At 37.1% G+C, this 13,508-nt stretch overlaps 1 protein-coding gene across 1 annotated transcript in view; it reads left to right on the forward strand.

Annotated features, from left to right (window-relative positions):
* Positions 1 to 13,508, forward strand: part of LOC105543484 — a 39,584-nt gene that overhangs the window by 806 nt on the left and 25,270 nt on the right. The window contains exon 2 of the mRNA XM_011985442.1: positions 3,238 to 3,389. Coding sequence (XP_011840832.1) covers positions 3,238 to 3,389 — 152 coding nt within the window. The remainder of the gene's footprint in view (positions 1 to 3,237; positions 3,390 to 13,508) is intronic.

Raw genomic sequence — 13,508 nt, forward strand, 5'->3', positions numbered from 1 at the left:
CCGCCGCGTCCTCGTCCTCGCTGGGTCCCCGCCGCCGCCGCCTCAGCCTCGGCGCTCCTCGGGTTTCGTCTCTCCATCAAGGCCGGGCCGACCCGCAGGGACCATCCCGGAAAGTGAGGGGTTGTTGCCGTTTCCCGCAGCTGTTGGTGGCCATCTTTAATCCTCCTCCTCCTCCTCCTCCTCCTGCTTTCTCCACCTCCCGCTGGCTGCCTGACTGACTGACTCTGGATCCTCCTCTTTCCCCTCCTGCTCCTCCTACTGAGCCGGCCGCAGAAATTGCAGCCGCTCAGCTTCTACCCCCTCCTGCCTTTCCTTCCTCTTTCCTTACTTCCTTCCCTTCCCTCGGCTTCCCCCTCTCCCCTCACTCTCAGCGGCTGCCTTCGCCCCCGTCTGCAGGCAGCGCCGCTGGATGCTTCCAGCTGGACTTCAACCCCAGACGCGCCTCTTCCCCGCCCCGCTCCCCTCTCCCCTCTCCCACCCCTGCCCCTCTCCGCGGCGCTCACCCTTCTCAGTCCCAGTTTCTCAAAGGACTCAGCTGAGAAAGGACAACTGGGTTCCGCTTTCCTTAACCCTACACCCTTTAGCTGGATGCTGACAGCGGCGATGGAGAAACGCAAAGCTGCGTTAATTTTACTCTAGCCAGAGTAAAAGAACTGCCCACGCCAGCTATTTTACTACGCAGCTTCGAAACTCCTGCACGCTCTCCTGTGTGGCTCCGGTCCATTATGGGACTGGAGTTGAGGAGCTCGGTCTCAAATGGTGCCTTCCGTCACTGACCTTGAGTCCATTGCTTAAGATTTTAGGTTTTCCTTTTCCTTCCTGGGAGGGGCATTGTTTATACCTTTGCAGTCCCAACAAACAGTGTTTAGACCAAATAAGTATTCTTTAGTAAACCTAGAACTGCCAAGTGATCATCAGTTTGTCCGTTTGTTCCTACTCAACCCAGTAGACAATTTGGGTCACGCTTCAGTTCTGGCAGTGAAGACAAACTGAGTCAGCAGTTAGAAGTGGACTCCCTTAAACAACAGTTAGAGTGGGGAAGTGGTCATAACATCGCTCTAATGACAAACTTGTTTTTCCTAACACTGCAATCTACAGAAGTTTCAGGATTTCCTCTAATAAACATAAGGCAAGTTGGATTTGCTGTTTTCTTCTTTTTGACAATTTTGCCTTTAGAGTTGGACCCATTTGTAATGATTTACTCGTCAATTACTCCAAGGTAACAAACTTGGAGGTAACATTGCTAACAAACACAGATGACATATGTGAACACTGTGTGGCGTGGGGGGGAGGGGGTCACAGTTTTTGCTTCTCTTGGGCACTGGCTATTAAAAAAAAAAAAAAAAGCACCTTGCCCTTTCAAAATAAGACCAGTGTTCAAAGGTTAGTGCCTTAAACAGACCAAATGTAGGCAGAAATGTTTTTAAATGTAGTTTTAGATTCTACTTCAAAACGAGTAATGTTTTGAAAGTTCAAATATAAGATATTGTAATTATAAAAATTTAAGAGTTTCAAATCTCTTTGAAAAGAATATGCCAAAACAAACCTAAAAATATATTTTAGTGAAAATCCTATATCCTTTGGTGGGGGGCAGAGCAGAATTCTGATATTTTTATTTAATCCTCACGAAGTAACTTTAATTAACCCAGTTAGGCTCAAGATTTCAGTTGCCATCTTTCAATGCCAATAATTTTTCCATTTGAAATCAACAACCTATACCAACATCTACAACTCTTTTAAACCCAAATGAAGTATTTGAGACAGCATTGTACAATACATTTTGAAATAAATTATTACAAACAAAGCACCTATATGGGTGTGTGTATGTGCTTGTGCATGTACTTTTTTTGTTGTTCTTTCTTTCCTTTTGGCCTTTTGGTGTTTATTCTTTATTTAGATTTTGTGTTCTTCCAGTCTATTGCTAGGCAAAATACCACAAAATTCTTGACTCTTAAATATTCGCTTATAAAACTGTATGTATAATAATTGGAGAAAAAAGAACGTTAGATAACATGAATATACACTGAGAAAATAGGCTGACTTCTTTTAAACATTAAGACCACCATGCATTTTTAAAGGAAGATTTTCAATTAGAGGTTTCAGGATTCTTGTCATTGTGATTTGATTTACACTGAGGGAGGAAAGAGTTACATTTTAAAATACTATAATTATATTTTTCTGTTAAAAAATATATTGCAATAAAGTTCACAAATCTATCAGTATGCAAATGCAGCTATTTTCATATTAATGTCTTACAAACTGAAAGATTTTTCAGTGATAGACGTAAAAATAAATGTACCAAGTTTTTTTTTTTTCCTTTTTACTGAAGCCACATAAATGTAAGTACTGTAATAATGGAAAAATCAGACCCTTCACATTTACTTTTTTACAGCTCTGTCATCATTACAGCCTTACCTTTGGTCTTTGTTGCCGGCTAAGTGTAGTTTCACTGTCATCTTAGGATTCGAGTATGAAAAAAAAATGGTCAAATCAGTTTTTCCTGCAACATGATTATTGTTTCGTATGTACTCACTCTCAGATAAAGTCAAGGTCCTCTATAATACAAAGAATTGTGTTAAAGTGGGATAAACCCTTTGTGCAGAGGCCAGATGGAAAGAGATCTAGGCATGTGCAGCAAACTCCTCTGGGAATAGAGGAGCAAGCGTGAAGGGCTATTTCTAAACAGTTCTGCACTGGGAGGCTGATCTCCAACTTACAATTCATGAATAAGGTGATTGTGGAGAATAATAACCAAGAGGCTATCTGTGACAATAAACAAACAGAACTCTTATTTGCTTTTAACATGATTGAAAATTCTTATGAACATGAATGAGTGAAGCATAATTTTAAATGAAGGAAAATGGAGATAAAGGGTTCATGAAAAATATCTAAAAGTAAGAGGAAGAAAAAATAATAGAAAAGAGCAATTTTGGAAAATTGTTAATACATATTAACAGTTTGCTATTTAAACAATTATTTACTTTATGTTAACTTTTTGTTAATATGTTTGCTTTTCAGACTATACAAGAAATAATTTAAACTTGGTCAGCTAGCATTATCCCAGAGGTGAGTATATGTAATTAGAATTTTGAGATATTTATTCCAAAACATAGAGTGCTAAATGATGCTGTGACACAAAAATCAAAAGGAATGGAAGTGTTAATTGACATATTTAAAAATTACTGAGCCACTATATTATGTAAGAATTATATTAAATATATATTTCTATTTTTCCAGGCTACTAGATGCAACAATAGAATTACCATATTGTTTTTCCTGGTTTGAAAGGACCAGATGGAAACAAACTGGGCAAGCCAATGAACGTCTCTGGGGATTATGGGAATTGAGTGTCTATGAAAACCATATTCCAGAAAAGAATATAGTCTTAGGTAAATGTTCTTATAATCTCCGTTCTCTAGAAAAGACAATATCTCTGTTCTGCATCTTCCTCTTTAGGTGGACTGTCTAAAATATCAAGTGAATAATGACAAGCCATGTTTATCTGCACTGATTGAAATCTAGTATCATTCTTCACTCCTCAATTTACAGAACTGCTTATAATTGACTGATGAGCTGTCCCTGAGACAGGGCCATTTATAGTCATTACTGCACTCTAACTGGGGAGAAATGCTTTTAGAAAGTTCTAATTAGAGACTTTTTCTGTTATTTTTCTTATAAGTACATTCAAAAGAGGTACTGGAGAGTTTGTTTTGTTTTGGGAAGGGGCATGTGTGTAGCTCGATGTATTGTTTTTCTTTATACTTAAGTAAGTAATATGTAATAAAGCTTCTTTAAACTTTAAAGAGTTACAGGCTCACAGGAGGAAAGAGAATAGTGTCATGTTTTGCCCTTGTTCATCATAATTATCAGCACTATAATAGAGACGGGGGTTGAAGGCTTCGATTATTAATAAATTCTATTTCTACTTAAAGGTCCTCTTCATCTTCAGTTCCTGTATGTTTCTCTGTGGAGAGTTCAGACTTTTAGAACCAGTATACTTACAATGTTTTTACAGGATAAATACACTTGACCCTTGAACAACACAGGTTTGAACTATGCAAATCCACTTCTGTGCAGATTTTCTGCCACCTTGGCCACCACTGAGACATCAAGAACAACTCTTTCTCTTCCTCCCCCTTCTCAGCTTATTTAACCTGAAGATGATGAGGATGAAAACCTTTATGATGATGCTTCTCCACTTAATGAATCATGAATGTATTTTCTCTTCTTTATGATTTTCTTAATAGCATTTTCTTTTCTCTGGCTTTATTGTAAAGGTAAGTATATAATACATACACAAAATATATGTGAATCAACTATGTTATCAGTAAGGCTTCTGGTCAACAGTGGACTATTAGTAGTTAAATTTTCAGGGATTCAAATATTACACACAGATTTTCAACTGTGCAGAGGCCAGGGAGGGCATCAGCACTCCTAACCCTGGTGTTGTTCAAGGGTCAACTGTATAGTAGTGTACACATTGAGCTTATTTCACTCATTTAAAATTGTAGTGAAAAATTATTCAAGTGGCTCAGTGTAGCTCATCTAGTGCAAACTTTTTAGCAATTTGAATGAAATCCAGGTCTCCTGACTCAGTCTCAAGTCCCGTAACTTCAGAATTGACAGGGCTCATCTCAGAGGAGACAAACTCAACCAAAGAAACTTTTAACTGTGCCATCTTCGGTTAAATATAATTTAGACTTAATTTCCAGAATTACTGTTCAGCGTTGACCTTTCTTAGAAATAAAGCTAAGGAATAAAGTAAATAAACAGGGTTTTCGTATTTACAAAAATGAGAACAATTGTTTGCAATTAAAGTAAAAAGCAAATTTAAAGAGTTTAAGAGAGCTCAAGTTGACTAAAAAATGTGTGATTTTTTAAAACCTAAAACAACTCGTATTCTATAACATTTATTTATGGTTCAAAAAGTAGAAAGTTAACTCAAAAATACTGTGTTATTTCATGGATTAAGTTAAAATTGTGTTGCAAGACTCAGGAAACAAACCTCAGTTAACTAAATAAAGTAAAACACTGCCATCTGCTGACTAGAATGAAAAATTAGTGGGTCTTTTACCATCTGTAACTAGCTAGAGGTCTGTGTTAATTTATTCCATAACTCTTAAAGTATGCTAAAAAACACTATGCTGGGTGATACAAAATTACTCAGTCTCCTAGATGGACACCTATGACTATACCCTATGCTACCGTATTAGTTAAGGTTCTCCAGAGAGACCAAACCAATAGAATATAGATATAGATACAGGAGAGGGGATTTATTAGGGGAATTGGCTCATGCAATTTTGAACGCTGAGAAGTCACAGGACAGGCCGTCTGCAAACTAGAGACCCTGGGGTGCCAGTAGCGTGGCTCATTCCAAGTATGTAGGCCTGAGAACCCAGAGGAGAGCTGATGTGAGTCCTGATATCGAAAGGCTGGAGAGCCTGGCATTCTCATGTCCAACGGCAGAAGAGTGTATCCCAACTTTAGGACAGAGAGACCAATTCACTTTTCCTCTGTTTTGTTCTGTCTGGGCCTCCAGCTGATTGGATGGTGCCCACCCACATTGAGGGTGAATCTTTCCCACTTAGTCCACACAGACTCACACTCCAGTCGCCTCTAGAAACACCCTCACAGACACACCCCAAAATAATGCTTTACCACTTGTCTATATATTCACTAATCCAATCAGGTTGATACCTAAAATTAATCATCACAACTAGCATGTGGTGGTGGTTGTTATCATTATTCGAACAGTTAAATCTGACCATAATCAGTAATGCAGCAATAATAGGGTTTAAATATAAATGAGGAAATAAAGTTATTATCTCGAAATTTTGAATCTAGAAAAATTTTACATTAAAACTTATTTAAGGCTGGGTGCAGTGGCTCACACCTGTAATTCCAGCACTTTCAGAGGCCAAGGCATGCAGATCACTTAAGGTCAGGAGTTTGAGACTACCCTGGCCACCATGGTGAACACCTGTCTCTACTAAAACTACAAAATTTAGCTGGGTGTGGTGACAGGCACCTGTAATTCCAGCTGAGGCTGAGGCAGGACAATCACTGGAACCTGGGAGGCGGAGGTTGCAGTGAGCCAAGCCGAGATTGCATCATTGCACTCCAGCTGGGCTACAGAGCGAGACTGTGTCTCAAAAAAAAAAAAAAAAAAAAAAAAAGACCTTTAAATTGTATAACTACAGTAAAATTAATTTGAAAAATAAAAAAATTTAAAGTTTAAGTCATGACCTAATTACTTCACTCTGCAAATATTTGAGTGGTTACCATGCCAGAAACTAGATTGCCTGCAAGAGATATAATAAAAACCTACTGTCTACCTTTATGGAGCTCACAGTCTAGAGAAAGAGATAGATATCAACCAGGAATGATAGTGTCTTAAGAACTATAACAAGATGGTACAGGAGTACCTCCTTCTGCTCTAGTGGGGCACACGAATTATTATCAACTCATACAAATTACAGTATAATAAGTATTTACTCCTGTCCTCAATTACTATAAATAATCCTTGGACTTATTCAAAGCTATATTTTGAGCTTTCTGTCTGAGTGGAGTTTTTGTTGTATTGCTTTACTCAGAAACCTCAAAAGGTTTATAACATTTCAATTTCTCCCATTCCCTGCATCAAATCCATTACCAAGTGTTGCCAATTTTACTTCCAAATAACTCTCAAATATAAACAACTCTTCCCATTTTCTCTGGTACTACCCTACTCTCATATTTTCAGCTGAGATAACCTTTTATCTAGTCTACCCACATTCACTTGAATCTCTTCCAATCCATTGTTTCCATTTACAAATTTTCAGTGGTTCTTGGGACCTGGCATAGTTGGCCAAACATCCACCTCTCTAATGTCAACATGAGCCATAATTTAATGCACTTTCTCTACTGCTATTACCCTGGCCTGTTCAGTCCCTTCTCCTTGACATGCTCCCTTTGCCACAGGGCCTTTGCACAGTCTATTTCCTGTCTCTATTCTTCATCTACTTGAACAATGTCTTCACTGAATTATCTAAGTCACAAATCCCACCATTAAATTTTTCATAGAACAACTCAATCTTCCTTCATAGCACTAATCAAGGATGCAGTTTTATAGTTTTTTATGTTATTATGTGGTTTATGCCTGTAAATTCAATGAGGACAATAACTGTGTTTTGACTCTTTATTGGTCCAGTTTTGGTAAGACCAGTTAACATTATAAAATTCTTCAATATCAGAGTAAAGAAGTTTTGAATCAAGCAATTGACACCTATCATAACTTAATGAAGTACACACATTTAACGGATGAATAAAATATGCTGGATTATTGATGATTCCAAATATATTTAATTTATAATTTTTTCCTGTTTATTTCATATATGTTATGACAAGACTAGAAAACATATTTTTTTTCTTTAACACTGGCTATTGGGCCCTGCTATCCTAATCAGAATGTGTGCTAATTTGAGGGCACTCTATCCTCAAGGCAATGTCATATTTGAGGAGCAACTCTGAATGAAGTCAAACATTGACCTAGTTTTTTTGACATCTTCTCTATCACTGCAATATTTTGTGTTTCCTCTTTTGCTCTTCCTTATCACTTGACATTTCTGCCACCATTATATAATCTTTAAAAATCAAGTTCCTTTTTTGCTGTTGTGCTTTTGAAACTTCCAGATGATGGGATGGGGTAGAGAGACACAATAACAAACAAAATAACCAAACACACAACCTACTTTATTTAAAATTTTTAAAGTTACTTTATTTAAAAATTTTCCTCAATAGCTTGGATTTATAGATAGGACCAGTCACGAACAAATAGAGTTATATTTACTTGCCTTATCAAGAAATTAAATCATTCTGAATTCATAGTGAGACTCTATAAAATCAATTATGTTATGTATATAATATCATTTATTTTCCTTAAAAAAATTTTTTTTAAAGTAGAGACAAGGTTTCGCCATGTTGTCCAGGTTAGTCTCTAACTCCTGGGCTCAAGTGATCCTCCTGCCTGGACCTCCTAAAGTGCTGAGATTACAGGCATAGGCCACCACTCCCAGCCTCATTTAAAAAAAAAAATAAATCCAAGTTTAATTTAATGACATACTATGACGGTTAATTTTATGTGTCAACTTACCTGGGCCATGAAGTACCCAAATATTTGGTTAAACATTATTCTGGGTGTGTCTGTGAGGATGTTTCTGGATGAGATCGACATTTGAATCAGTAGACCGAGTAAAGCAGCTTGCCCTCCCCTATGTGAGTGGACCTCATCCAATCTGCCCAAGGCCCAAATGGAGCAAAAAAAGTGGAGAAAGGGAGAATTTACTCTCTGCCTGACTGTCTTTGACTTGGAACGTCAGTCTTCTCCTGCTTTCATACTTGGACTCAGACTGGAACTATATCATCAACTCCCCTGGGTCTCCTGCTTGCCAACTGCAGATCTTACGATTTCTAAGCTTCCATAACCAGCTAAGTCAATTCGTTATGATAAATCTATGTATCTATGTATTATCTACATATCTACAATATATCTATTATCAATCATCTATATATCTATCATCAATTATCTATCTATCTATCTATCTATCTATCTATCTATCTATCTATCTATCTGTCTATCTATCATCTATCTAATGTTCTATTTCTCTGGAGAACCCAGACTAATGCACATACCATGACATTAAATACTAACTATAATTGCATGGATTTTACACAATTTAAAGATAGCTATGTTGATTAATTTTGGTATTAAATTCCAAGTGATGCCAGTTGCAGTGGCTCACGCCTGTAATCCCAGCACTTTGGGAGGCCAAGGAGGGTGGATCACGAGGTCAGGAGTTCGAGACCAGCCTGACAAACATCATGAAACCCTGTCTCTACTAAAAATACAAATATTACCTGGGCATGGTGGCGAGTTCATGTAATCCCAACTACTCAGGAGGCTGAGGCAAGAGACTCGCTTGAACCCGGGAAGTGGAGGTTGCAGTGCTAGAGTGCAGTGAGTGGAGATTGCACCACTGCACTCTAGCCTGGGTGACAGAGTGAGACTCCATCTCAAAAAAAAAAAAAAAAAAAATTCCAAGTGATTTTATCTTGTATATCCCTCTGCCTATTTACAAAATAAGAATGAATATTTATGTACACACAGACACACACATGCCCACACACAAAAACACAATCCTTGGTCCTTTAAATATTTCCAAGTCTCTATTGTTCAGATGGGGGGAAAAAAATCTCCCAATCTCCATTTTTTTCCTCTCTGAAGTTTTTAAAAGAGTGCTCCATTTATACTTTATTTCTCCACTTAAATCTCTAATACTCATTCTTTAGTTACCTGTTACTAGCTTCCAACTTTACTACTCTGTTGAAACTGCTCTTACCAAAGTCATCAGTGTTCTCCTAATTCAACATAAAGCAGTATCTTCCATCTTATTCTAGAAGTTCTCTGTCCTAATTTTGGCAATTATGATTCTTCTTTTCCCTGATACTGTCTAGTCCCTTCTTTCTGGTTCCTCTCAAATTCTCTACCTGCCCCTTGCAGATAGTGCTCTAAGGTGACAGCTTCATTCTCTCAATCCTTTCAGTAATTCTAATGAATTCAGTTCTTTACACTGATTGCATAAATTAATATCTCCAACCCAGACCTTTCCCAACACTTTCAGTCTCATATCCAGTTTCCTACTAGATACTTCATACTCAGTTCTCTAAAACTACAATTATCATCTTCCCTAAACTGATTCTTATTCCTATTTCCTCTATCTCAGATATAATAATCTTCATTTAACCTTCTTTCTTATGAATGGAAATACCAGTATAAAGAGCAATGTCTGTAACACATGCAGGTATAATAAATTGCATTATTGTTCACAAATATTTGCTGCCCATTCGTAAGAGATAGTTGTACTTTCCTGCCTATTGACATAGCTTAACTATGCAACTTACTAAATGTAAGTGTAAATGACTGCATTACTTTCCAGCAGATACTTAAGAGCCAGAATATCGTTTGTCATGCTTTTTTTGCCCTATGCCAGATAACCAGCAGTATTCTAGATGCTCCATCAGCTTGGGTGCTGGTATGAAGGTGATGTGGTACAGAGCTGCAGCCAACCTGCAAGGAAATAGTAGCGTGACTGAAAATAAAGCTTTGAAGTTGTAATGACTGAAATTTGGGGATCATTTGTCAACACATCCAAAAGCCAATACTGACTGATCTGAGGCTGGAAAAGCTTTAACCACAGAATTGTATTTTCATCTATATATAGTCATGACAGGTAAAGGTCAACAGAAAGACATTCTCAAATATGCAAAGGCTATGAGACAACCTTTATATAATTTTTAAAATGCCTTAGATATTTCTCCAAAAAGTGAAATATGAAACAAAATTAAGAGAGAGTGAAAATTAAGGGTTTGAAATGAAGAACTGCAAGCATTGAAACTTGGTAAAAAGGGAGCTGAAAATGGCTGTAAATTTGCTTATAAACTAAATACAACGATCGTATAAACATTGAATAAGGAAATATATATAATATTAATGTAATGACACTTTGGATCTAGATTCCATGTTATATTAACAAAGACTGAAAAGTTGGAAACGGAAAAAGTTAACTAAATTTGCCCAGGCATGGTGGCCCACTCCTGTAATCCCAGCATTTTGGGAGGCGGAGGCAGGTAGATTGCTTGAGCCTAAGAGTTTGAGACCAGCTGAGGCAACATGGTGAAACCCTGTATCTGTTTAAAAAAAAAAAAAAAAGCTTTGTATGGTGGTGTATGCCTATAGTCCCAGTTACTTGTGATACTGAGGTGAAATTTACAAAATTCATTATATTAAATAGAATTCAATATAGAATATTTTACTTTCAATTCTGACTATTATAGAAGTAGAGGTTAAATAACGATGTTAAAATTATTAAAGATAGTTTATAGAGGCTTTTAAAGATGGCAAGATAAAAATATTTTTAAAAGTTTGATCCTCCCCCTTGAAACTTACTAATACTGAAAAAATAAAAAATAACAATGTAGGAAAAACAACCAACCAAACAACCAACTTCATCTTCAATGAAACAAGGAAATTATACAACCCTAAGTTACAAAAAAGGAAGCAGCAATAAAGTAAAATGAGGAAAGAGGCTGATTGCCAAGAACCAAAGCATGCCTTCTCCAATCGCGAGCAGAACAAAGATTTCTCTCAAAGGAAGAGAAACAATCCTGAAAAATTGTGACTAGAGTAGCAAAATCTGAACCTGGGGGAACCTCAGAAGTGGAATGTCTAGTTTAAAGGAGAGGTGGAACTAAAGAAGAAACCAGGCTGGTATGTCAGCTCTACAACCTTCAGCCTCTTCTGTGAGCCACGGAGATTGCTAGAAGTAAAGCAGAGTGAGGAAAGGAAGAGAAGAACCAGAAATCTCGTGTCACTCTTCACTCCTATGCAGAATTTTTTGTCAGTAACTCATTGACAAGCACCATGTCTCTGGGCAAACACTAGTTATAAGGAAGGCAAGGAAAATAACTAGCTAGCTATTACAGTTTCTGTGTTAGAGACAGGCAAGGGAAAAGGATGAGTGAATCTATAATTTCTATTACTACGAGAAAAAAAGAAGACAGAATGTAAGAATATATTTTAAAAGGAAAAAAAGAACATAAATAAACTGCAGAAGAAGAGCATACTATGCAAGGTAAATTACCTACTAAATATTCCAAGAGTTAAAATAAATACTTCCTTGTAATCTCTGTAGTGGGTTGAATAGTGTCTCTTTCTAATTATGTTTACCCAGAACCTTAGAATGTAATCTTTATTAAGAAAGAATTCTTTGAAAATGCAATTAGGAAGGTGTGATCCTACTGTATTAAGGTGGGCCCTAAATCCAGTGACTGGCATCCTATGAGAAGAGGAGAGGACATATGGAGACATACGTAGGAAAAAAGGTCATGTCACAGTGGAGGCAAAGATTGGGGTGATGCAGCTACAAACCACAGAACACCAAGGATTTCTAAGAGCTGCCAGAAGCTTAGGAAAAGGCAAGGAATTTTCTGCCCTACAGCTTCCATGGGGAACATAGCCATGTCAAAACCTTAATTTCAGAATTCTAGCCCTGAGAATTGTAAATCAATAAATTTCTTTTGTTTTAAGTCAGCCACTTTGTTATGGCAGCCCTAGGAAACTAACACAGTCTTCAAGAAATTACATACAACGTCACTGTGGTGGGCAGACTCTAAGATCACCTGCCATAACCCTTGCCTCCTGGTGCTCAGATCCTTGCATCCTCTCCTTGACTGTGAGTAAGACCTATGATTTATTTCTAACCAATAGAATACAGTGCAAATAGGAAGGGATGATGATTTTGTGCATGTGATTACATCACATAAGATAGTAGCCTATCGTGTTCCTGGCTGGCTTTGAAGAAGCAAGCTACCATATTCCCAGATGTCATAGGAAGACAGCCACAGGGCAAGAGAGCCACATAGGAAGAGTGCAGCCTCTGGTCAATAGCCAACAAAAAATTGAGCCCTCAGTGTAGTAGTCTGCCAGGAACTGAATTCTGCCAGGAACGATGTTGAGTTTGCAAGCAGATCCTTCAGTTGAGCCTCAGATGAGACTACAACCCCAGCTAACACCTTGATTGCAGCCTTGTGAGACCCTCAAAGCAGAAGACCCAGCTAAGTGATACTCAAACTTCTGACCCATAGAAATTGTGAGATAACACGTGTGTGGTCCTAAGCCACTACGTTAGTGATAATATTGTTATGGAATGATAGAGAACCAGTACAATGTCCTTTCTAGAAGAAGACCTCTAACAAGAGAATGAAGAGTTCAATAAAAAAGTAAGGCATCCGAAGAGGAAAATGTGGAGATAAAAGAGCTCAGAAAATTAATGGAAGAGCTAAAAATGGTAGGAGAATAAATAGAAGAAAAACACATGATTGAATACACAATCTAAAGAAATCACACAATACACAATAAAAAATGACAGTGATATAAAAATCATATTTAATATGGGGAAAAAGATACGCATGCCTTTCATATAGGCATAATGAAATAAAATAGATTTGAGGAAGAGATAGAAATTGAGAAAGAAAATAAAGCAAACAAAATTAAATAAATAGTAAAAAAAAAAAAAAAAGTACAAAATACATTCTGGAATTGAAGACCAGATTTGCAGATTTAAAAAGCAAACTCCGTCTAAGAGAAAAAGTGATTCAAAATCATGTCACCAAAACATGTCCTGGTGCAATTTTGAATTTTAGGAATGAAGATAGAATTTTATGAAAATTTTATGCAGAAAAGCAAGTAGCATTCCATTAAAAAAGAATCAGGTTTTACCTGGAGTTTTCCATAGTAATAGTTTAATGCTAGAGAACGAAAGAATGTCTACAACATTCTGAGGGAAATAAAATGTGACTTTAAAATTTATCCCTAGACAAGTTTTCCTTCAACTACAAAAACAAAAACACATATTTCCAAGGGTAGAGAATTTGAGGGGATACATTGCCTTTAAGTGCTACTTTTAAAAAAG

Source organism: Mandrillus leucophaeus, unplaced genomic scaffold, assembly GCF_000951045.1.
Source record: "Mandrillus leucophaeus isolate KB7577 unplaced genomic scaffold, Mleu.le_1.0 Scaffold283, whole genome shotgun sequence".
NCBI lineage: Eukaryota > Metazoa > Chordata > Mammalia > Primates > Cercopithecidae > Mandrillus > Mandrillus leucophaeus.